Source organism: Delphinus delphis, chromosome 7, assembly GCF_949987515.2.
Source record: "Delphinus delphis chromosome 7, mDelDel1.2, whole genome shotgun sequence".
Lineage (NCBI taxonomy): Eukaryota > Metazoa > Chordata > Mammalia > Artiodactyla > Delphinidae > Delphinus > Delphinus delphis.
The window spans coordinates 81945045-81970188 of record NC_082689.1 but is presented as its reverse complement, the minus strand read 5'-3'; the positions used below and the strand labels follow the sequence as shown (position 1 = coordinate 81970188).

Here is a 25144-nt window from a genome sequence, read left to right as displayed (position 1 = left end):
CTTCTCTTGTGTTTCCCACTTAGAGAAGTTCCTTTAGCATTTGTTGTAGAGCTGGTTTGGTGGTGATGAATTTTCTCAGCTTTTGCTTGTTGTAAAGCTTTTGATTTCTCCATCGAATCTGAATGAGATCGTTGCTGGCTAGAGTAATCTTGATTGTAGGTTCTTCCCTTTCATCACTTTATCATGCCACTCCCTTCTGGCTTGTAGAGTTTCTGCTGAGAAATCAGCTGTTAACCTTATGGGAGTTCCCTTGTATGTTATTTGTCGTTTTTCCCTTGCTGCTTTCAATAATTTTTCTTTGTCTTTAATTTTTGCCAATTTGATTACTATGTGTCTTGGCATGTTTCTTCTTGGTTTTATCCTGTATGGGACTCTGCTTCCTGGACTTGGGTGGCTATTTCCTTTCCCATGTTAGGCAAGTTTTCAACTATGATAATCACTTCAAATATTTTCTCTGGTCCTTTCTCTCTCTCCTCCCTTTCTGGGACCCCTATAATGCAAATGTTGTTGCGTTTAATGTTGTCCTAGAGGTCTCTTAGGCTGTCTTCATTTCTTTTCATTCTTTTTTCTCTATTCTGTTCTGCAGCAGTGAATTCCACCATTCTGTCTTCCAGGTCACTTATATGTTCTTCTGCCTCAGTTATTCTGCTACTGATTCCTTCTCGTGTAGTTTTCATTTCAGTTATTGTATTGTTCTTCTCTGTTTTTTTGTTCTTTAATTCTTCTAGTTCTTTGTTAAACATTTCTTGCATCTTCTCGATCTTTGCCTCCATTCTTTTTCCGAGGTCCTGGATCATCTTCACTATCATTATTCTGAATTCTTTTTCTGGAAGGTTGCCTATCTGCACTTCATTTAGTTGTTTTTCTGGGGTTTTATCTTGTTCCTTCATCTGGTACATAGCCCTCTGTGTTTTCATCTTGTCTATCTTTCTGTGAATGTGGTTTTTGTTCCACAGGCTGCAGGATTGTAGTTCTTGCTTCTGCTGTCTGCCCTCTGGTCAGTTCATTCCTTTATTGATTACTGTAGAAGCTCTTTATATATTATGGACAGTGTTGATGATTATACACATTCCATTTTTCCTCTCCTTATCAGTCTTCACTTCATCTATGGTATCTTTCAGTGTCTAGACATTTAAAAATTCAATGTAATTAACTTTAACCATCTTTTTTGTTATGACTTGTGCTCTGTGTAACTTCTGTAAGAAATCTTTCCCTAGCTCAAGAATACAAACATATTCTCTTATATGTTTCTTGTAATTTAAAAAAAAGTTTTGTTTTTCTACATAAAGTTAGGTTTATCAACCTGAAATTTACTTTAGGCTATGCAATGACGGTGTTTTTTCTATGTGTATAACTGATCTATTTTTGTTGAAAAATTATCCAAACTATATTTAATCTCAGGCAGGTCTTTCTCCTTTCTGTATAATTTCCACCAATTCTAAAAGTTTTCTTAAATTAGAAAACCCCAAACAAAAATTGAGTCATCTCCTTGAATTAAAAATATAGGAAACTGGCAAAACAATGGTTTTTCATGTTGACAATTCTGAGGCAGAGATATTTTCCCAGAATAATGAAAGGTATGTGTTTATGTATATACATGTGTGTGTGTATCCTCCATATACCGTAAGCTAGTAAATAAAGTCTAATTTTGGTAAATAAATAACTAAAATCTCTACTCTAAAAATTCTTAGCCTGTAATACTTCTGTGATAAAGACAGCTGTTGCTGAAAATGGCAGTGTGGTTTTGATAAATGGGAGGAGGATGTGCTAACGAGAGGGAAAGTATATAGAGAGGAAAACACTCTTAAGTTTCCTAAGCAAGAACAGAAATGGAGATGGAGAATCTGTAAAAAGTGGCAGAACCATATAGTAAAGCAGTTATGATAAGCTTGAAGCCAGACAGCCCTGGATTTGAGTCCTGGGTTTGCCATCTACTAGCTGTGTGACCTGGGGTAAGTTATTTAACCTCAAAGAGCATCAGTTTCCTCAAAGTTAAGGATAAAATACATCCAAAGATTAAAAAACAGGATTAATATAACTAGACATAACGCTGGTAAAGTAACTAGGTCACCTGACTCATGTGCTCTTTAATAAATGATACCCATTATTATTATAAATGGAAGTGATCAAGAAGAAACTCAGGAAACCAAAATTATTTTCTCTTTGAAAGGTATTTGCCATACCTTTTGTAATAATGAATAAATAAATTTCTAGAAATATTAGACTAGTATCAAATACTCTAAGAGAAGGAAAAACTTTACTTTTCAGAACAATTAAGTACCCCTTTCTTGATACTGTTTAAGCTTAAGATATAATTACTGGGTGAAAGACCATGACCAGGTAGGATTTGTCCAGGCATGTAAAGCTAGTTCAAGATTCAAAAATCAAGCAAGGTAATTCAACATATCAACAGGCTAAAGAAGCAAAGTCATAGATCATATTCATTGATACAGAATAAGCATTTAATAAAATCCAACACAATCATAATAAACTCTCAGCAAGTTAGGAATAGATGGGAATTACCTTAACTTGATAATAAACATGTATTAAAAACCTACAGCTTATATCATACTTAACAGTAAAAGACTAAATCCTTTCCCCCTAAGACTGGCAATTATCTACCCTCACCATTCTTATCCAACATAGTGTAAGAAGTTCTAGCCATTGCAAAAAAGACAAGAAAAAGAAAGAAAAGATATACAAATTAGAAAGGAAAAAAATAAAACTCTTTATTTGCAGATGATATGATTATCTACATAGAAAATCTCAAAGAATCTGTTAAAAAAAGTCCTAAAATAAATTAGTTCAGCAACATTGCAGAATACAACATCAACACAAAAATCAGTCACATTTCTATACACTAATAATGGGCATGCTAAAACCAAAATTAAAAACAAAATATCATTTAAAATTACTCCACAGGAAACTAAACACTTAGGTATACACTGTAAACATGTACAGCATGTGTGAGGTGAGAATTATAAAATGATGATGAAAGAAATCAAAGAAGAACTAAATAAAAGAAAACACGTACCATATTCATGGATTGGAAGACCTAATGTAGTAGACATGTTTATTTTCCCAAAGTTTATCTAGAGGTTTAACCAATTCCCATCAGAACATAATTACCTGGTGAAAGAAATGAGTGATAAAAATAAAACTAATACAAACCAGTAGCGTGTGTAATGACCGCAGGCTTTTGCTGACATTGAAATGCTTCTGCAGCACGTCTCGCACATTCCTATCTTCTGAGAGACTCTAGAGGAAAAAAATCAAAACAGAATTAAGGAACAATGCAGTTTAAAACCTAACTATAACGTTGTGCCTCACTGGCTGGTGTATCTCATGAACTCTATCTGGTATTTATCCATTATTAAACAGGTGCTGGTCTTATTTGTGGAAAACAAAAATCAAAATCAAATTTCCACTCTATTGTTTTTCTTCTTATCCCTTTACGTTAATTCCAAAGACACCAAGATAAAACATAACCCTTGCTACCACAAAATTTCCAGTCTAAAGAGGGAAACTATACAGTCATACTAATGGGATGATCAAAATGCACCACTAAATGAAACAGAGAATAACGGTTGTTTACTATACTTCAAAAACAAGGTAAAGTGTTACAAAGAATGCTTAAACTGTATGAGTCAATATGCTACAAAGAGCAATCCAGTTATAGGGAACATCATGAACAACGTAGGGAGATTGTGGCATATGGACAGAAGATGAGTAGTAATGTCATCCTGAGTTTCAGCTTTGGCTAAGTGACTGTACGGAAAGACAAAGGCAGGAAAACCTAACTGGAGGCAACTGCAATTGTCCATGTAAGAAACAAAATGAGTCTGGATTAACACAGTGGTGTGAAGACAAGAAAGAATTAAACATATTTATAGAAGACATGTCTGATGGAGAATCAACCGCTGGGGAGCAGCGATGAAGGGTTTGAGAGGGGTTAAAAAAAAATCAAAGATGAAACTATGGGGAACAGAATGTCCCAGGAGAAGTGAAGAGGGAGATGTGGTCAGGAAGTAAAACTTGTATTATAAATGTTTAAGAAGTAAATGGAGGGGCTTCCCTGGTGGCGCAGTGGTTGAGAGTCCGCCTGCCGATGCAGGGGACAAGGGTTCGTGCCCCGGTCCAGGAAGATCCCACATGCCGCGGAGCGGCTGGGCCCGTCCAGCAGGCTGGCCTGCGCGTCCAGAGCCTGTGCTCCGCAACGGGAGAGGCCACAACAGTGAGAGGCCCTCGTACGGAAAAAAAAAAAAAAAAAAAAAGGAAGAAGTAAATGGAAAAAGAGGAGCAAAGTAAGAGACTGAAAAAGATGTTGAAGACTGGAATAGAATCCAAGAGAGAGCAATAAAACCAGGGGAAGAAAACAAGAGGGACAACACTTCAAGAGGGAAGTGGTGATCAACAATGTAAACTGCATACTTTGTATAACTAAATTAAGATGTATTTTGAGAAGTTGATGGCTTTGGAAATTTAGAGCTCAATAGGGCCCTTTGAAAAAGAAATATCTAAATATATATTTAATATATCAACTTTATAAGTGACTTGGTAAGAGTCAACAACTGCAGAAGCAAGGACTACGGTTAATTTCCCAAAGTTTTTTATTTGTATTACTTTGCTTTATTATTTTATGTTCATCTGGTATGCTTCCAAGGGTATTCAACCCTGTTTATGATACAAATATATATATAGCAACAGCAAGCCCTTTAAGAGAGAAAGAGAAGACTAAACACAGTGACTGCAGTGAATTAGGATTAATGAAAGGTGAGGTTCACTTGGCACCAAAGAAAAGATCAGATGAAAGGACAGTAAAATCAGAGTTGGCAGAGCCAAAAAAGGCTTGGATAAGACTGACATAATTTTTCAAAACTCATCTGCAAAGAATAACGATTCTTTTTCCAAAAAAAAAAAAAGGCCCAGAAAACTAAGTATTTCTGTATTTCCTAGAGCTGAAACTGTATGTCTCTACTTCTTCCACTGTGAGAAGATCCAGATTCATGAGTAAGTTCTAGTCGAATGGGATGAAGTTTTATGCTCTCAGTAAATATATTATCCTAGTTACAGTCCCCATTCCCTTGCTACTGTTTTTAGTCTTCTCTGCCTTGTTCAGGGAAGCTGACACATTCCCTTGTCACTGATGAGCACAGGAGTAGCACTTGCAGAAACAAGTTCTTAATGTGCTCACTGCAGTGTGCTTGACCGGCAGGATTACACTAGTACTTGAGGGCTCATGCTGCTCCAGGGATAACTTAGTGGCAGCAGTATATATACTAAATCTCCTAGTCTTCCTGCTAAACATTCTTACCTTCTGTTAACTAAACAGGGAAGGTTAAGAAAGTTGGTAGATCTTTCTTGAACTTAGCTATAGCACTTTGTGGGAGTTCTTTCATTTAATTAATTAATTTATTTAACATCTTTATTGGAGTATAATTGCTTTACAATGGTGTGTTTCTGCTGTATAACCAAGTGAATCAGCTATACATATACATATATCCCCACATCTCCTCCCTCTTGCGTCTCCCTCCCACCCTCCCTATCCCACCCCTCTAGGTGGTCACAAAGCACCCAGCTGATCTCCCTGTGCTATGCGGCTGCTTCCCACTAGCTATCTATTTTACATTTGGTAGTGTATATACATCCATGCCACTCTCTCACTTCCTCCCAGCTTACCCTTCCCCCCTCTGTGTCCTCAAGTCCATTCTCTATGTCTGAGTCTTTATTCCTGTCCTGCCCCTAGGTTCTTCAGAACCTTTTTAATTTTTTTAGATTCCATATATATGGGTTAGCATATGGTATTTGTTTTTCTCTTTCTGACTTACTTCAATCTGTATGACAGTCTCTAGGTCCATCCACCTCACTACAAATAGTTCAATTTCATTTCTTTTTATGGTTGAGTAATATTCCATTGTATATATGTACCACAACTTCTTTATCCATTCATCTGTCGATGGACACTTAGGTTGCTTCCATGTCCTGGCTATTGTAAATAGAGCTGCAATGAACACTGATACATGACTCTTTGAATTATGGTCTTCTCAGGGTATATGCCTTGAGAGTGGGATTGCTGGGTCATATGGTAGTTCTATTTTTAGTTTTTCAAAGAACCTCCATACTGTTCTCCATAGTGGCTGTATCAATTTACATTCCCACCAACAGTGCAAGAGGGTTTCCTTTTCTCCACACCCTCTCCAGCATTTACTGTTTGTAGATGTTTTGATGATGGTCATTCTGAGCTATGGTCCTTTTAAATGCTCTTTTATACAGATTTCTTATACTGCCATGCTGAGATGGTATTTACCCTGCTTACATATTTGGGATAGGGCTAAAACAAATATTCAAGTTAGGCAGGATGTCCAGGTTCAAGTCTATCCTGAAGATATTTCTTGGATGAGATTCCCTAGGTGACCTGTCACCTATACCATTGCTTTTGTTTAACCTTGGAATTAGAAAAACTTGCTGGATAGTCAGTACTGAGTGAAAGGATAGCTCCTTCAGTGCACACCCCCCCTTTTCAGACAGGGCCTCTGGCCATGGTGCTGACATATTTTTTTCAAGTGAAGCTCATTTATGAGCATACCCTAAAGGGAGGTGGCAAATGATGATTAGGATAGGGCAAGAAAATATTAGAACTAAGAGATACAAACTCCAGTGGTATTAGTTCTACCTTATGAAAGAACTGTAAGATTATCAAAAAGGTGACAGGAGAGTGTTCACATTCATTCCTATCATCCTGCCTCTAAATTCAGTGATCAGCAAAGAAGGACCAAAAACCTAGGGTTAGCCACTCTCCATCACATGCTTACCATTTTCTGAGTCATCCAGAGTTATGCTTCACAGTAACTGTCACCATCTACTTCCTTTATATACCCATTCTAGGATCTCAGAATACAACATAGCTGGGAGGGACAGAAAGATGGATGACAGTACAGTATAATCTGGGCTTACGTAGTCGTCTTAGGAAAAGAAAGTGAGCAGGGATAAGAGTAATAAAAGCCCTGGGAAAGCACAGACATTTAAATACTAAGACTGCATTTGATCACTAAAGCAATCAGAAAAACACACTGTTGCAACAAGACAATCAGTTCAGGAGTTGTAAAAGGTGAAAGTCTGTGACGCACTCAAAAGTGGATTCAGAGGCCAAAGATTCAGAGCACTGACCCACTCCAGATCCAGGTAAAGGAAAAGACAATGTGAGAGCACCAACTATAAAGTGTTCTTATAGCATGGACTCTTATAATTAGACATAGTATCAAGAAAAACTTGCACGAGCTAGTAAATATCTGAGTCCCAGGAAAAGTTAATTTGGGGAGGAAGGTGGAAGGAAGGACCCACACCTAATTATATCATGACACAGTATCATGATTTAAGGATAAAGTCAATCATTTTGATATACAATTCTGTACAGTTATATTAGGAAAAAAATATGAGATTAACGATTACAACAAAGTAAAAAAGGTAAACCAAAGAATAATATTTAAGGTTTAAATCCTTTATGTAAAAACAAATTTGGCATGTATCAATATATAAGGTCTGAAATTCTATGAACCAAATAATTACTTTGTAGTGAAAGGAGGGAAGATGGGCATGGACATAAGGGAAAATTCTACCTTTTACCATGTATTCTTAAGCACTGGTTAAATTTTGTTCGTAACTTTTAATTTTAAAAAACTGTGTCAAAATTAATAGTTCTCACATAAGCTGACTCTATTTTAAAATCAAAATAAGAATCAAGTTTCAGTTATACAAGTTAGGTTCTGCATAAGTAATGGATAGCAACGTGATTACAGTTAACGATACAGTACTATATACTTGAAATTTGCTTAGAAGATAGAACTTAACTGTTTTACCACAAAATTAAAAAAAAGGAGAAAAGAAAGAAATCTATATGAGGTGATGGATATGTTAAATATTATAGCTTGATTGTGGTATTTCACAATGTATACCAAAACATCAAGTTGTATACCTTAAATATGAGCAATTTCTAACTTGTCAATTATACCTCAACAAAGATGGGAAAAAACCAAGAATCGTTAAAGAGCAAAATAAATGCAAACTTTCACTTTTAATTTGGTATTGATATTTAAGATTTTACAGTAAAAAAATATAATCTATCATTATTGCTATAACATAAAACAATCTTTTAGAGCCAAAGAATATAGACTGTTCAATTCTAAGCAGATCTAATCATCCTCACTCATTAGTATTTAATATTATAGACCAGTTTTTCCTAATTCTTTCATAACCAAGGACTCTATATTATTTTCCACTTTCACAAGGTCCATATTTTTGACATGTAAGATTTATTCAGTAATATTTTTTTTCAAACACATTATTAAACACATATTCACACACATACACTCTCTCCCTTTTCCCTGCCAACTAAAACTTGTCAGTATAAGATAAACTGATGCTAGTACTCTTAGCTGATAAAACAACAGTCTGTACAAATTAGGCTGTTCAACTTAAGTATATTTAGAGTCCACAAGGTTCAGAAGATGTTTAAAACAACAAGTGAGTGTGCATTTGCAACTTAAGACCCTCAGGGCTCCAAGGACTCAAAGATGGGATATGTCAATATAGATAATATAACCAAAGTTGCCACAGTCTGAATTGCCTCTTAATAGACCCAATGAGAAAAACGCTTAAGTTGTTCATGAGAACTGGAAAAGAAAAATCCACACTGGATAGGTAGGTATGAACCTTACTAAATTAATATATTGCTAAACTTATAAATAAAGAAAATAAATATTTAATGATGAAGTTCATTAACAAAGTAATCTAAAATATAAACCAGATACAAATAAATCTCATAAAAGTTCCTTTGAGAAAAAAAATTTAGAAGTATGACATTTCAACTGTTTTTGAAAAGAAAATACACAAACAAAAGAGTATAATTTGTATTAATGCAGTTTTGTGCCACAGTAATATTAGAAATTTTATGCTAACTTACAGATTTTAAAGATTTTCAAGTTTTAATTGCTTTCAAATGGTATAGCAAGACACAAATATTACTTTAATATTATTGTCTTTTTTCCAAACTACCTGAACATTTTCATTCCACTTCTCAGCAAAAATCTTGCCTGGAAATACTGCAGGTAGAGATAATTGTTCTTTAAATATTTTAAGATACTGTGGAAAACCAAATGAATTCATTAAGTGTATCTGCCGGTGGGAAAATCGTGACTTCACTCTCTTTTCTAAGAGTTCCAAAATATCCTTAAAAACAAACAAAAATCTCCGTAAGATGCATATTTAAAATAACCATACCAATGTTAGAGGTATAACTATTTGAACTATCACTTATAATCAGCAATGTTTATCCTGTAATAGACAATTAAGCATTAAAAATGCTTATCCTGTAATACACAATTAAGCATTAAAAAAAATTTAATTATTACCTTGATCTACTTAGGGCTACAAGGTAGTAGAGGTAAGAGAATGCGGCTTGGAAATAAACCAAGCCTCTGAAAGTATTTTTAATCCAAGCTACTTTTAATCCCCTTCTAAGCACTTGTAAGCCTGGTGATGTCAAGCCTTTTTCCAACCATGTTTTTCTCAGCTTATCTTTAACATTGCAAGGCCAACAATAACTACTAAAAAATTATAGCTATCAATAAACAATTTCATACATTCTATGAAGAATTCAGATAAAAATTAATATAATAAAATGTAATTAGACTTATTAACATTCATGAAAATTTAAACATCTTCTTCATTGTTTTATGTAACAAAGACTCAAGAAGCAGCATGTGTAATGGAGAAACATTCAATTCACTAAACTATACAAATTTAAGCTGAAGCCACGCTGGACTTAAGGAACAAACTGTAGAAGAGGAAACTGGCAGGAACACAGTGTGACACTGGTAAATTATTCTGTCTTTTGGCCTTTTTATAACAATATTTGAGAAACTACTTGTATTAGTGCTATTTTTCCTTGAGAAGTGAGGGAGCAAGTTTAGTGTCAATTTTCTATAAAAGAAGAAAAACAAAAAGCTGTGGTGAGGCCCAGAAATACGGATTTTCAAATCTACCCAGATGATTCTAGGTTAAGAAACCAATGATACACAGGAAAGAATTAAAGCGACCAAAAAGGCATCATGGCATCATGGTTAGTGTGGAAAGGAAGACAGGAAAGATTAATAGCTTGGGGTTAGAGTGGAGGAGGGTGAATGAAAAACCTGAGATGTGTTTACAGGTTAAAGAAAAATATAGTGACAGCATAAGACAATTAAAAGTTATGTTCAGAGACAGAAATATTATACATTTACTTTCTACTAAGGAGCAGTTCTAGATCACCCATACAGGTAAGCAATAATTAAGAGCCTGAACTTGGGAATGGAAAGAGATGGAAGTAAAAGAATTTTAGAGGTGAACAGTAACTGATAGTTTGGTGGTGGGCAGTAATGACAGAAATTGGTAATGTGGGGATACAGGGAATAGTAGGAAAAAAAAAATTACTGCCACAAGGAAGAGGTTATTTGCTAACAAAATCACTACTCCATCATTCCTTTTGCTCTTTCCCTATAAACATGGACACATAGATATATACTTAGACTTGAATTACACAGTTGGAGAATTATACATACAGAATAAAAAAGAGCCTCTGATAATATGGCTAAGGAGCTACTAACCCTTTATTTGGTCCCTCACTGGGTCAAAAGCATTTGCCACTGCCACTTCCACCCAAAGGAAGAGCTTTTAGCAAGGAGGAATGTGCTTCCTTAACCACTGTGTTAGATTGCTACATTTTGAAAAGAAGAATAAAGATATGTGGAGAACCAGCCAGATTTTCTGTGAGAGAGGCTTATTATGAAAGCATACATTGTAAGCTCTAGAGCACTGGGGAAGGAGGACAGAGAAAGCCACTCCTTTGAGAAACAGCACTAGCAAGACTGTTGAAAGATGACTTAGTAAAGAGTTTCACATTTCTAAAAAAGGGAACGAGCTGTACAAAAGGAGAATGAGGGCTTGACATAAGCCTGCCATAAATGAAGGAGGAAAAAGGATGAAAGCTACAGATGCATGGCAGCCATAGTATAAAAAGCGGGTGACTCTTAAAAACCAGTTTTACCTGAATTCAATTAGAAAGTTCATACTAGGAGAGTAAAAGAAGGTAAACACACTGCTTCTCGGCCTTTTGGCTAAGATCAAGTATAGTATCTGTCTTATCAGTTTAATAACCGATATGTGCTCTATCCGAGGACAATGAATTAAATGGATTTCTGGAACTAGGAGATGGAATAGGAACTTGCTCCATCCATTCCACGCATCGACCTGGTACTGCAGTACTTCCAAGAATGGTGCACCCACTTCGGGGAAAAATTTTTTAAAAAAAGAAGAAGAGATAGATAAGGTAAATGCAAAAAGACCTACATAAGCTGTCTGAAGGTACACAGGGTTCAACATACATGGAGTCTTCACAAAGTAATGTGATAGTGACATTAACACTATGGTTAAATCATTCTAAAATCCTCCAAGGAGCAAAGAAGCCACTATCTACAGTGACAGCCTGATAGAGATAATCCCTTCCATTTCTGGAGATGTATACTTACAAAGTTGGGACAGTATCATTTTGAGTTGATTCCAAGCATTTTTAAAATATGGAAAGAATCTTAAATGTAAAAAGTAGAAACTATTAGCAATTTTTATAAAATGGTAGTGAGGTCATTTACCTTTCTCTTTATTTGCTAATGTAGAAATTATATTTATTAGCATAATCTCACTTCACATTTTTTTATTCAGTGATTTGATTAGACGGCAGGAGGTATTAGTCTATCAAGATATGTGATAAATATTTCCTTGTTTTCCTCAATTTGAGTTGAAAAGTGGGATAAATGTGCCAAGTATTGATGAAATACATTTGAAAAATGACCTACATAGTAACTAAGTCAGTAATTAAACTTTAATTTTCTAAATATTATAATCAATTTTTAAAATAGAAACACTTACCAATCTACATGTAAGACCAATAATTGCTACCGGAGTCTGTGCAGACTGAGAAATGTCAAAAAGATTATAGAGGAGTGTTTGGTTTTTATGATGAGCAAAAAGATCAAATTCATCTAATATGAAGATCACTGGGCAACTACTAGTCCGGTCACCTAAGAAAAAATAAGAGTTTTATATTAACAAGCAATTATATCAGCCTTTCTTAAATTTCCAAACTATTTATTACATTTTATTTTTTAAAACTCAATTCAAAAAAAATATATTGATAACCTACTTTGGGTGGGGCACTTACCAATGCTTGTACATTTATTCAACAAAAAAAATTATTCAAAGGACAAAATAGCCCCTATGGCCCTCAGGTAATTCAGTCTAATCACCAGACTCTAGTAGCTTTACTGATGTTAAGAAAATCATTTAAATGACTGAAGATTATTGTTTTTTTAAATTATGTAAACGTAATTCTTCTATCATCAGAAAATTGACAAGGATCTTTTAACACCTACAGAGACCAAAACACTTTGGGATTAAATACAGAGGGACATAAAACTATTACTTCAAAAGAGACTTATTTTTAGTTAGTAGAAATACAAAGTAAATCTTCCCATAGAAATAATTTTTATAAATAACCGTTGTACTGTGAAGTTTAACCAAAGCTACTTTAACTCCTACTAATGACAATTTTAACACTTCTACAATAGGGAAAAGTTCAACATGACTCTGTGGATTTGTTTTTCTCCTCACAACAATGGAAACTACTTTAGCAGAACAATCACTATTACCTTAAGGTCTAAGGCTTTATATTTGCATAAAAAGTGAAAAAAACTGATAATAAACAGATTTATTAATAATAATTATTATCTGTTAGATAATATCTGATAATATTATCCAATAGATAATAAAACATATGCATTAACCTAAATGACATTAAAACCACAGGGACCACTCAGAAGTCTAGACCTACAAAATACAGTACTTTAGTTTTTGATAAAATATAGCATTACATAACAATGGAAAAAGTGGTATATTCAAGATTAGATCTTTACTTTACACCTTACCAAAATAAATTCCAGCCAAATTATGAATTATATGTACTGGATGAAAATATAAGTGAATGTCAAAGTATGAAGGAGAGAAAAATTTTGACTATGTAAAAAATTTTAAACTTCTATTCAGCAGAAAAGTCCAAACCAAACTTAAGAGAAGAAAGAAACAAGTGCAAGAATTCACATAATAAGTATGAGATAAACCACCAAAATAAGGCAAAGAACCAACAGGAAAAACACAAACCAGGAAATATCAGTGGCCAATTAAAATTTGATATGAGCATCATCAGTATACAAATTATGCAAATTAAACTAAAATAAAAATTTTTTTCTATTAAATAGGCAAACATGAAAATAATTGTTTTTGAGGTCCTGTAGGAAAAAAGTACTTTTAAATATGTTTAGAAAATGGACCTTCTAGGGTAGTTTGGTAATTAATATTTATTCTTTTAAATGTAGAACCTTTTAATCTAGAATTCTACTCATTGAAATTTACCCCAGGAAATCTGGATGATCATTCAAGCATTTCTTCCTAATTATACAAAATTAGAAATAAAAGTTGATAGCTGGTGATTAATAAATTATAATTCATTATATTAGAATTATAAATTATAGTTAATTTATATTTTTAAAATGAAATATATGAGAACCATAAAAATGATGATGCACCTCAATATTTACTGACATGGAAAGATGCTTACGACATACCATGAGTAAGTGAAAAGATGTATATCACACAACAAAATAGAAAAGATTTTATTCTTATTGAAAATTATGTCTATACCAACGATATACTACAGGTGAATAAAGATATGAAATCAAATGTTAGTTGGAATAATCACTATTATTAGGGATTTCAATGGTCATTATTTTATTCTTTTTTATATTTCTTTATTTGTTTTTGTAAAAGCGTATGATCAAGGGATAAATAAAGCTAAACAATTATTGTTTGATATTGTTAAACATACTAATATTTACCTTTTTTTAAAGCTTCCAGAAGAAATGAAAGGTTTTCGGCAAAGCTTCCCTGAATAACAAAAAGATACCATGACTAGAAGTTTAGTGAAATAAAGAATAAAAGAGGGCTATATGATTCTATATACTGTATAGACACCGTGTATCTGGCCAAAGTCACTGGCCAGATTCTGAGCTGAATATCTCTATGCTTACAATCTAAAACTTAAATACAAAAGTAGAGATGGCATAGCACTGAAAATGGCATTATTATGCCATGTTCAAAATTTTATATTTTCTGGATAAAATCTGTAAAACTGTTAACTTTATTTAAAGGTAATTTTTAAGAGTTGTTATATTCTGAATAGTCAGAGATCAAGAAATCCATTGCACTTTGTATCTTGAAACACATCAGTCTCTAGCAAGTCTCAAACTTGTACCATTAAAAAAATTACCATGAATTTAAATGAGATACAAAAGGAAAAGGGAGAAGAAACTTGCCTCAAACATCAGACAATACAACAGTGTTTCTCTATTCAAGAGAATATTATAGAATTTGTATATATCATATCAAATTTGGCTATGTTTACTTGGAACACAGCCAAAACATTTTTGGATACAACTTAAATATTCTGGTTGGAAATTAATAGAGTAGCAGATGCATTATCCAGATGTTCCAGCTTGTGGATAAAGGCCTCATTAAAATATTTTTTCACTTAAGTCCTTAATTTTTACTTCATTCAGATTTCTTAATTTAAAGAAACAGCCAACTTTAAATTTGAGGAGATATACAGGAAAAAAGAAACCCACTTGTTTGTTTCCCAGTAGAGAGAACTGATATAAAATAGCATAACAGGTTTTAAAGAGCTTCTACATATTTTGTGATGATTACATACTGTCAAGTAATACTATTTCCAAGGTAGGCAGGGCAAGAGGTATTTACCATAACATAAACAAAGGCTCAGAGACAATCTGTTGGAAAATCAGTGGTCAAAGTTACTCAAAGGTTGCTTACATTTTGCTATTTTTTTAAAGACTATTATACCTGACATTAAGTGTAAGTATATACTTAAATTCATATGCACATATTATAAGAATTTACTTATATGAGTATATATTTATATAAATATACACATTTATGTGTGTGTGTGTGTGTGTGTGTGTGTGTGTATATATATATATATATATATATATATATATAAAAATGAATATACAAGTTTGCTCTAAGTACATCAAAACAGAAAGGGTCTGGGTTAAATCACTTAGTTTCTTAATGCCCAGCCTTTGTCATTTTATGACTTTAGGCACACTAATTATGTTCTCTTAGCCTCAGGTGCCTAATCTATACAATGTAGAAGTTAAACTAATAATCTGTATATGTGGGGATTATGATAACAATAGTGATGACTAGGATGATAACCAACTGTGCCTTGTATTATTTCATATGAATCCAACGCAAATAGCTCTATTTAGAAAAGTCAGAAACACTTATCTACTGGAAACCAAAAGCCAAACAGAGTCTACGTAATAGTAACTCTCCTTTGCCAACTAGGCCGCTATCTTCTACATTACATTCTGGACAGGAGGAAGAACAACAGATTTACAGAAGAAGCATTTGAACTTGCACTTCAAAGACCTGTAGATAGGGACTTCCCTGGTGGTGCAGTGTTTAAGAATCCGCCTGCCAATGCAGGGGACACGGGTTCGATCCCTGGTCCGGGAAGATCCCACATGCCGCAGAACAACTAAGCCTGTGTGCCACAACTACTGAGCCTGCGCTCTAGAGCCCGCGAGCCACAACTACTGAGCCCATGTGCCACAAATACTGAAGCCCACGCACCTAGAGCCCGTGCTCCGCAACAAGAGAAGCCACTGCAATGAGAAGCCTGCCCACCGCAATGAAGATTATCCCCGCTCACCACAACTAGAGAAAGCCCGCGTGCAGCAATGAAGACCCAATGCAGCCAAAAAAAAAAAAAAAAAGACCTGTAGATAATGGAAGGGTAACACATGATTGGCTCAACTTGTTATAGGTAATTTTTAAAGAATAAAATTACTAAATGTTAGGAGGCTTACACAACTATGTCAGTGTTACTGCAGAACAGAGACACAGTTTAGAGATTAGAGTGACACCACTGAATGATCACCAGTGACCAGAAAATGAACTTGGAACGTCTACAACCTGCTTCAATTGCATTAAGCAGATGAGTCATTTCATTATGAAAATTAAGGCAGCTGCAAGTTAATCATGTTTCCCTTGAGCCTTGAGTGGTAGGTAAAAAGTTTAATAAAAGTTCCAAAACATTTCTTATCAGTTTAAGTTATTGATGTTTACTGTCCTGAGATTCCAAGCTACAATAATGAGATGTGGGTAACTTTCTGAGAACATTTTAATAATAAGAGATAACTGACATTTGCACAGCATATTACCATCCTATTTAAAAAAAAAAAACATAAATGATGTTTAATACTTCTTTTCTTCTTTAGAATAAATCTGTGAGGTAAGTATAATAGATAATGCCAATTTAACAGGTGAGGAATCTGTAATTCAAAGATATTTATTAGCCATGATTACCAGGTAGTCAATAGTTATAGGGCAAGACTCAAATCCACTTTTTGTACCTTCAAATTCAATACATTTTCCACTACTCCCATGCTATCCAAGTCTCATAAGAGTAGAAATAGACTGCCAGAGTGTAGTATTTTTAAAAACATATTAATCTATCTCCAAGGGTAGAGAATCATAATATTTACCTTACAGATAAAGAAACAAACTCAGATAATATCTACACAAACCTGGATTTCTTGAAGTATTTTATAACTAGTATAACCTACTTCAAAAAAAATCTAAACATAAAGATTTGATGAATAAATGCATCCTAGTACATTGTACATTCTTATAAGAATCTTACATATTTCAATTTAGAATCTCTGAACTCTTCCTACTCTTCCAAAAATATAAACATATCTATGCTATACAGACTTTAATTTGAAGCCTATTTAATAAAATAATGAAAATGATACTTACAAAAACTTTATCTCCAACTACATTTTCCAGATTTAACTGCCTTGTGATTTCCTTTAAGGCAATTTTATCATTGATCTGCAGCAGTCCTGAAATAAAGCCCATTTTAAAGTATTTAATAAAAATGAAATATGTATTTGATACAATGCAGATTATTTTCAAGTAAATTTTCTAATTCTTTTAAAAATTTAACTAGAAAGAAAAAAGTCAAAGCCTGTTAGTGTACATTATTTCCTTTTAAAAACTCAACAGTGAAAACATTTAATAGACTCAAAGAACCATCTTCCTTGGGATTAGTATTTAAAAAAAAACAAGAGACCTTATGTGTCTCCTTTATTAATATTTTTTTAATTTCTAAAAATACTGTGTACAGTGTGCTAAAGTAAAAGTTGTTAAACAAGGATTTAGTTTTTAAAATATAGTTATTAATGCAGATTTAAAACACACTGGTAAATTAAGGTTCATAACATAAAAAGCTCACATGGCTTACATCATTTCCAATAACAAAATGAGGACATACTTACCATTTAAGTGAACTTGTAATACATTTTCACTCACTTCTTCTACTTCCATTAGTTCTTTCAAAGCATGGTTTATTAACTAAATAATATTAAAAAGTTTATGAAATATTTAATAATAGGTAAAAGATGATAAGCCCATATTCTTTTTTAAACTATCAGTAATAGGAACAGAATATAAACAGATTGTCATTTAAAAATCAACAATTAAATTTGCAGATTCTCTGTAGATAGAAAGTTTAACTGAACTCCTAAAGTCTGACTCTTAAGATGCCAGAGCCTGGACTGATGCCACACTCTCTCAATCAGCTACCCAAACTTCTAATAAACGTTCAGAAATAACCCTTAAGTTTTCAAAGAAATACTTCTCTACAGTAGAAGTCACATAAAACTATGGCCACTTAAGAACTTCATGTTTCAGTCAGTTCATTATATGTCTCCACCATTTACTCTACAAAATTATCACTGAAATCAGTTAAAAGCTATTGAAAATAAGTACAAGAACAATGCTAAATGATAGCAAAACATCTGCCCCCAATACAGCAATTTTTATGAAATACTGTGAACTACTTTGTATGTTACCTTAAAATGAAAATTAAAAAAGAAATACCAAGAGGTTAAGCTGAAAAAAGAGATGTTGCCTTTGTTAGCTGCTAGGTAAGCAAAGAAAGCCCTTATTAAACTTAGAGCTCACAATTAAAAAAAAATTATTAATACTAATAAAATATAATAGTAATTACTACTAAAAATACCCAGAAAGTGTTATGCCACCTTAAACTGTTCAATTATAAAGCTTCACATTTTTATAATTACAGGTTTCTATGCCACATACTTACATTCTTTATATTTTTTGATTTGTTACATCTTATCACTCATATTGCACTATCATATATATCTCTTCATATTAATACTACATATTTCCTTAAATTTGAAAATAAATAGAATTAAGAAAAAACATAAAGCTTTTTAAAAGGAAGAGTAATGGCAGATTATTCTTTTTAATATGAAAATAGAAATAGAATGGTACTATCCCAAAATATATAGTGCAGGAAATTAGGCTATGTATACAATAAAGATGGCATCAAAATTTAGTGAGGACAAAAAGGATTATTCAACAAAGTCACTGAGACAACTGGTAAGCTATTTTGAAAAATAAAATACTATTTGTATTTGCAATATTCTACCTCTATTTGTCACTGTAATATCTTTGTGCAATAGAAAGAAAACAAATATCCTCATTTTAAATTATTACGTTTCACAACAGTATATCAAACATACTAGCTATTCCTGGTATATCTGTATAGTTTCTAAAGCATATGGAATTCTACCTCATATCACAGGTAGTCCTCTTAAAAAAGTCCTCTTAAAAAAAGACAATCTCAAAATGTCAACTGTCATACTATGAGTAAAAGCCCAGCTGAGATGTTACATTCTTTACAGAAAACTGTCAGAAGATGAGGTGGTACTTTTCCGTCTTTGGATCAAGTCAGACCCTATCGCAAGAGTTAGCCCCCAAATGATACAAACTCGGGTCTCTTATGCTGTATTCTCTTAGTAACCTGCTGTGTTCTTTCCCCCACCTCTTGATATTTTACTTACATAATATTTATATTTCCCTGGCTCTGATTTTATGTTTAAAATCATTTTATGTTTGACGAATTGTTCAAAACCATTTCAAATTCTTTGCAAAATGAAACAGAGTTAATAATAATACCTTCATTTTACATATGCATAGAGAGAGTTGTAACAGATTTATAGCCTCTTTCCACTGAATTTACTTTAACACCAGGTTACTATGATTTGCTTGAATCAGCTCACAATTTTTTAACGAGGTGTGACCGTCTGAAATGATCATATTAGCAAGTATGTCTTCAAATAATAATTTTAGTTCCACTCTGGATATTGCTAAAATTTACTGTGTAATTAGCTAGGTTACCAATCACATAATGCCAGTTTTTTTTTCAAGGAAACAATGTCATCTTTTCAAATATTTTAAACTATATTATGTACTAAAAAAACTTAGTTGGTTATGTTACACTAACCATCATAACGAATTTGGCTACCCCATCTCCACATTCTTTGTAGCTAAAAATTAATTTTACCAACATAGTAGCACAGCTTGCTTAGAACTGCCAACACCCAGAGATTTTTATGCTTACCTACAATTACTATTCTCAAATACTTTATGGAACACAAGATTCAACAATATGCAACTAGAGGAAATATCAACTAGAAGAAACATCCTACTTAACCATCTAGCAAGTTTCTTTGTCTACAGTTATCTCTATATAGAAGAGTATTTTCCAGGGTCCAATCTGTCATTTGGAACCATATCTATTTTTAAAATAAATGTTTGAAATACAACAAACCACAATATCTGTTACCTTTATCGCTTAACTGTAGATTTTGAATTTTTGTATTTTGGATAGTTTGGCCAAGGATAGTGTTTTAAATATACTGTAATCTTATTCTTTAAGTTCAAATTTACATGATTATAGTAAATAATATTACTAACACGACTGTACTAATGCTATGATATATATAATTATACTAATTATATTACATAATAAAATTCTTATCTAAGAATATATTTTATATCTCAGGATACTCCCACATACAACAAATCACAAAAGTGGCACGAGTTAAACAATACTCCTTATCTTTTTGACCTCTCAATATTGGAGTGCAGTAGGAATAAATTAAATTGTACCAAAATGGAATACCAGGTATGGGTTCTTCCATATTCCAGTTAACTCACATTAGATAAATGACGTCAAAACACCAGAACAGTGTGCTGTACCCACAGACTTGTAGAATTCAAAGAGTGACCCTTAATGTAGACAATGGATTTTAGTTAGTAATGATGTCTCACTATCACTTTCATTAATTTTAACAAATGTACCACACTAAAGCAAGATATTAATGATAGGGGAAACTGTGTGCACGTGTGTGCATGTATGTATGTGGAGATTATATGGGAACTCTGTACTATCTGCTTACTTTTTCTGTAAAAAAATATATCTATTTTAGCCAATTTACTAATGAAATGGAGTATAGCTTTAATTTGTATTTACTTATACAACTTTGTAAGCGTTTACTAGCTCTGTTTCCTTTTTTCTGAACTTTCTCCATGCCTTTAGGGACAAACTTCCAAGATGAAAGTTCAGAATAAATTCAGTCATTAGCTGTTCAAGTTATATTGTTAGGCTTGACACTTGGATGTATAAATCACTGAGATTCAACTTCTCTGTTGTATTGTTACTTTGTTTCAAGATGTGCAGTGTACCACAGAATAACAGGTCTAATGTACTGATTTCCTAGATCTCATTTTCTCCTGTACTGATACAAGAGTATCACTATGGAGCTCCTTGAAGAATTAAAGTATTATGTAAAAATGTTCTTCCAAAATACATAGGATAGGGCTTCCCTGGTGGCACAGTGGTTGAGAGTCCACCTGCCGACACAGGGGACACGGGTTCGTGCACCAGTCCGGGAAGATCCCACATGCCGCGGAGCAGCTGGGCCCGTGAGCCATGGCCGCTGAGCCTGTGCCTCCAGGGCCTGTGCTCTGCAACGGGAGAGGCCACAACAGTGAGAGGCCCGCGTACAGAAAAAAAAAAAAAAAAAAAAAAAAAATACATAGGATAGAGCTTCCCTGGTGGCGTAGTGGTAGAGAGTCTGCCTGCCGATGCAGGGGACGCGGGTTCGTGCCCCGGTCCGGGAGGATCCCACATACCGCAGAGTGGCTGGGCCCGTGGACCATGGCCACTGAGCCTGCGTGTCAGGGTCCTGTGCTCCGCGGCGGGAGAGACCACAGCAGTGAGAGGCCCATGTACCACAAAAAAAAAATTAATTAAATTAAATAAATAAAAAATACGTAGGATAATGTGTTTTCCAAAGACAATAAAATAATGAAAACTGGAAAGAAAGGAAGATTATCCTTTACTAAAGAAAGACTTAAATTCACATTAAGAGGGTTTGCAGAGCTTCAGTTTTTATGACCCACACTTGGAAATAGCCTGTGAAATGTTCACACTGCTAAGACAGAGAAATTCTAAAAGCATCCAGACGAGGAAATATCACAAACTCAAAACATGTTAGCTGTGGTGGTCATCAGTGATGTTCACCTTACTTCTGCTTAACCTCCCTTTCTAGGCACCTAGGAAAAATGCACTTCCTTGCTCTCTTGAAATTAGGTGTGACCATGTGACTCACTCTGTTCAATGAACTGTGAGATGTGTTCTGTATCACCTCTGGGTAGGAACTTTAAGAGTGTCCATGATTCATCATGCTCCCTTTCTTCCACGGGGGTGTTTGTGGAGAAATGCTGACATAACATCCACCACTTCCTTTGAGTGACTACAGAGAACAGTGTCCCCTTGCTGATCCACACTATGCATAGAGCAAAAGTAAACAATAAACTTTTGTGTCAAGACACTGAAATTTAGGGTTGTTATGACTGCATAATCTAAACTATCCAGATTGAAACAGCAATTTATAAAGGAAAAAAGAAAAGCCTACCCTTGGAGTTTTCCCACAGAATACAAATTGAATAAAATCTATGTAATTCCAAAGGAGAAAAAACTGTGACCCAAGAATTCAATCCCAGCCATGTTGTAAGTAATGTGCAAAATAATTTCTGATGTATTTAAAATATTTTTTACATTTCCCCATATTACTAAACTTCAATTCTCTTTTGCATTTCTGTGGTCTGAATGACTTTAGTGATTTGTTCTGTTAAGCAGGTTGTTGGGGTTTTTACCCTTGCCTTCAACCAACTTTCCATTCTTTAGTTTTTAAGATAGATTGTATGGTCATATAGTTTACCCCTCAAAAAGTATAAAAAGATATGCAGTGAAAAGATTCCTACCTCTGTTCCCATATCCCTGCCTCAACAAATAACTCACTATATTTGTGTTTAATATCTTAGGGAGGCACATGGATGGCCAAAGAGCACATGAAAGGACTTCCCTGGTGGTGCAGTGGTAAAGAATCCTTCTGCCAATGCAGGGGACACAGGTTCTAGCCCTGGTCCAGGAAGATCCCACATGCCGTGGAGCAACTAAGCCCGTGCGCAACAACAACTGTTGAGCCTGTGCTCTAGAGCCCGTCAGCCACAACTACTGAAGCCCACGTGCCTAGAGCCCATGCTCCGCAATGAGAGAAGCCACCACAATAAGAAGCCCATGCACCGCAACGAAGAGTAGCCGCCACTCGCCACAAGCACAGAAAGCCACTGCACAGCAACGAAGACCCAACACAACCAAAAATAAAAATAAATTTATATATAAAAAAATGGGGACTTCCCTGGTGGCGCAGTGGTTGGGAATCTGCCTGCCAATGCAGGGGACACGGGTTCGAGCCCTGGTCCGAGAAGATCCCACATGCCACAGAGCAGCTAAGCCCATGCGCCACAACTACTGAGCCTGTGCTCTAGAGCCCGTGAGCCACAACTGCTGAGCCCACGTGCCACAACTACTGAAGCCCGGGTGACTAGAGCCCGTGCTCCGCAACAAGAGAAGCCACTGCAATAAGAAGCCAGCACACGGCAGCGAGGGGCAGCCCCCACTCGCCGCAACTAGAGAGAAGCCAGCGGTCAGCAACGAAGACCCAATGCAGCCAAAAATAAATTTTAAAAAAATGCACACGAAAAGATGCTCAACATCACTAATTATTAGAGAAATGCAAATCAAAACTACAATGAGGTATCATCTCACACCGGTCAGAATGGCCATGATCAAAAAAATCTACAAATAATAAATGCTGGAGAGAGTGTGGAGAAAAGGGAACTCTCCTACACTGTTGGTGGGAATGTAAATTGTTCTTCAGACACTATGGAGAACAGTATGGCGGTTCCTTAAAAAAATTAAAAATAGAACTACCTTGTGACCCAGCAATCCCACTCTTAGGCATATACCTGAAGAAAACCATAATTTGAAAAGATACATGCACCCCAATGGTCACTACAGCACTGTTTACAATAGCCAGGACATGGAAGCAACCTAAATGTCCATCAACAGAGGAATGGAAAAAGAAAATGTGGTATATATATACAATGGAATATTACTCAGCCATAAAAAAGAACAAAATAATGCCATTTGCAGCAACATGGATGGACCTAGAGATTGTCATACTGACTGAAGTAAGTCAGACACAGAAAGACAAATATCATATGATAGCACTTACATGTGGAATCTAAAAAAAAGGGTATAAATGAACTTATTTACAAACAAGTCACAGATGTAGAAAACAAACTTATGGTTACCAGGGGATAAAGGGGGCAGGGATACATTGGAAGACTGGGATTGACATATACATACTACTATATATAAAACAGATAACTAATAAGAACCTACTGTATAGCACAGGGAACTCTAGTCAATACTCTGTAATGGCCTATATAGGAAAAGAATCTAAAAAAAGAGTGGATGTGTATATATGTAAAACTGATTCACCTTTGATATATACCTGAAACTAACACAACATTGTAAATCAACTATACTCCAATAAAAATTTTTAAAAATATATACACATTTCAGGGAATTTTTGGTTCACAGATGAACCAACAGAAATATGAGCATTTTTTTCCTTTTCTTTATGTACTGTCTACAAATATTTCCTTATTCGTTTTTACCGCTGTATCATAGTCCATTATATGGATGGATGTACCATGATTTGTCAACCAGTATTCTGTTGATGGGCATTTATATTGTTTCTCATCTTTCACTATTAACAAACAGTGCTGAAATAAGTAACTGTACATGCATCATTTCACAACAGTAAATTCCTAGAAATGTTGCTGAGTCAAAGGGTATTATACACATTTGTAGTGTGGTTAGATTTTGTCTAATTCTAATTTATACCACCAGCAAAAACATCAGTATGTTATCAATCTTACAGATTTTCTTGTCAACCTGATAGAGAAAATTACTATAGTTTTTATTTAATTTACTAAATATGAGTGAAATTGAACACGTTTATAAGTTTAAGATCGCTTTGTATTTAATTTCCTATGATCTTTCTGTGCATATCTTTGCTCAGTTTTTCTATTGTTAATAGAATTATTGTTAATAATTTTAAATAGTCTAATAATTCCAAAGCATATTAGTCACATGGTTCTCCTGTAAAAACTACCCCAAATAGCACTGAAGTCGAACACAAAAAGGAAAATCGTAATAAAAAAACAAGAATAAAGAAACAGTGGTTACATATAAGGACTGAGCCCAAGGACTGAACCAAATTAAACAGTCAAAAATAAATACTATCGTAAATGTGATTATAATAAATGAAAAACTCTTAAAAGATTAAAAAAGAAAAGAAATTATCTAGATCTAAATTCCCAATTGATGTACTTCAAACAATACTGGAAATGGTGATAACAGTAAAATCCTAAAGTCCTAATTTCCTCATCTTACGTAATGTACAGTGAAAACATACTGCTTAAAAAATAAAAACGTAGGGCTTCCCTGGTGGCGCAGTGGTTGAGAGTCCGCCTGCCGATGCAGGGGACATGGGTTCGTGCCGCGGTCCGGGAAGATCCCACATGCCGCGGAGCGGCCGGAGCCTGTGCTCCGCAACGGGAGAGGCCACAACAGTGAGAGGCCCGCATACCGCAAAAAAAATAAATAAATAAAAACGTAATTTTA

General features: G+C 34.4%; 1 protein-coding gene and 1 non-coding gene across 6 annotated transcripts in view; one reads left to right on the top strand and one right to left on the bottom strand.

Annotated features, from left to right (window-relative positions):
* Positions 1-25144, bottom strand: part of ORC4 (origin recognition complex subunit 4) — a 97666-nt gene that overhangs the window by 13015 nt on the left and 59507 nt on the right. For 4 of the 5 annotated variants that reach the window (XM_060016846.1, XM_060016844.1, XM_060016843.1 and 1 more), the window contains 6 exons: positions 17505-17580; positions 16984-17069; positions 13980-14028; positions 11959-12110; positions 9052-9225; positions 3172-3258 (listed from right to left, as the gene is read on the bottom strand). In XM_060016846.1, the coding sequence (XP_059872829.1) occupies positions 3172-3258; positions 9052-9225; positions 11959-12110; positions 13980-14028; positions 16984-17069; positions 17505-17580 (624 nt within the window). The remainder of the gene's footprint in view (positions 1-3171; positions 3259-9051; positions 9226-11958; positions 12111-13979; positions 14029-16983; positions 17070-17504; positions 17581-25144) is intronic. The other variant, XM_060016848.1, reaches the window with a different exon arrangement.
* Positions 11131-11320, top strand: LOC132428787 (U2 spliceosomal RNA). Its single transcript, XR_009520186.1, has one exon. It is a non-coding gene; the product is annotated as a U2 spliceosomal RNA (small nuclear RNA).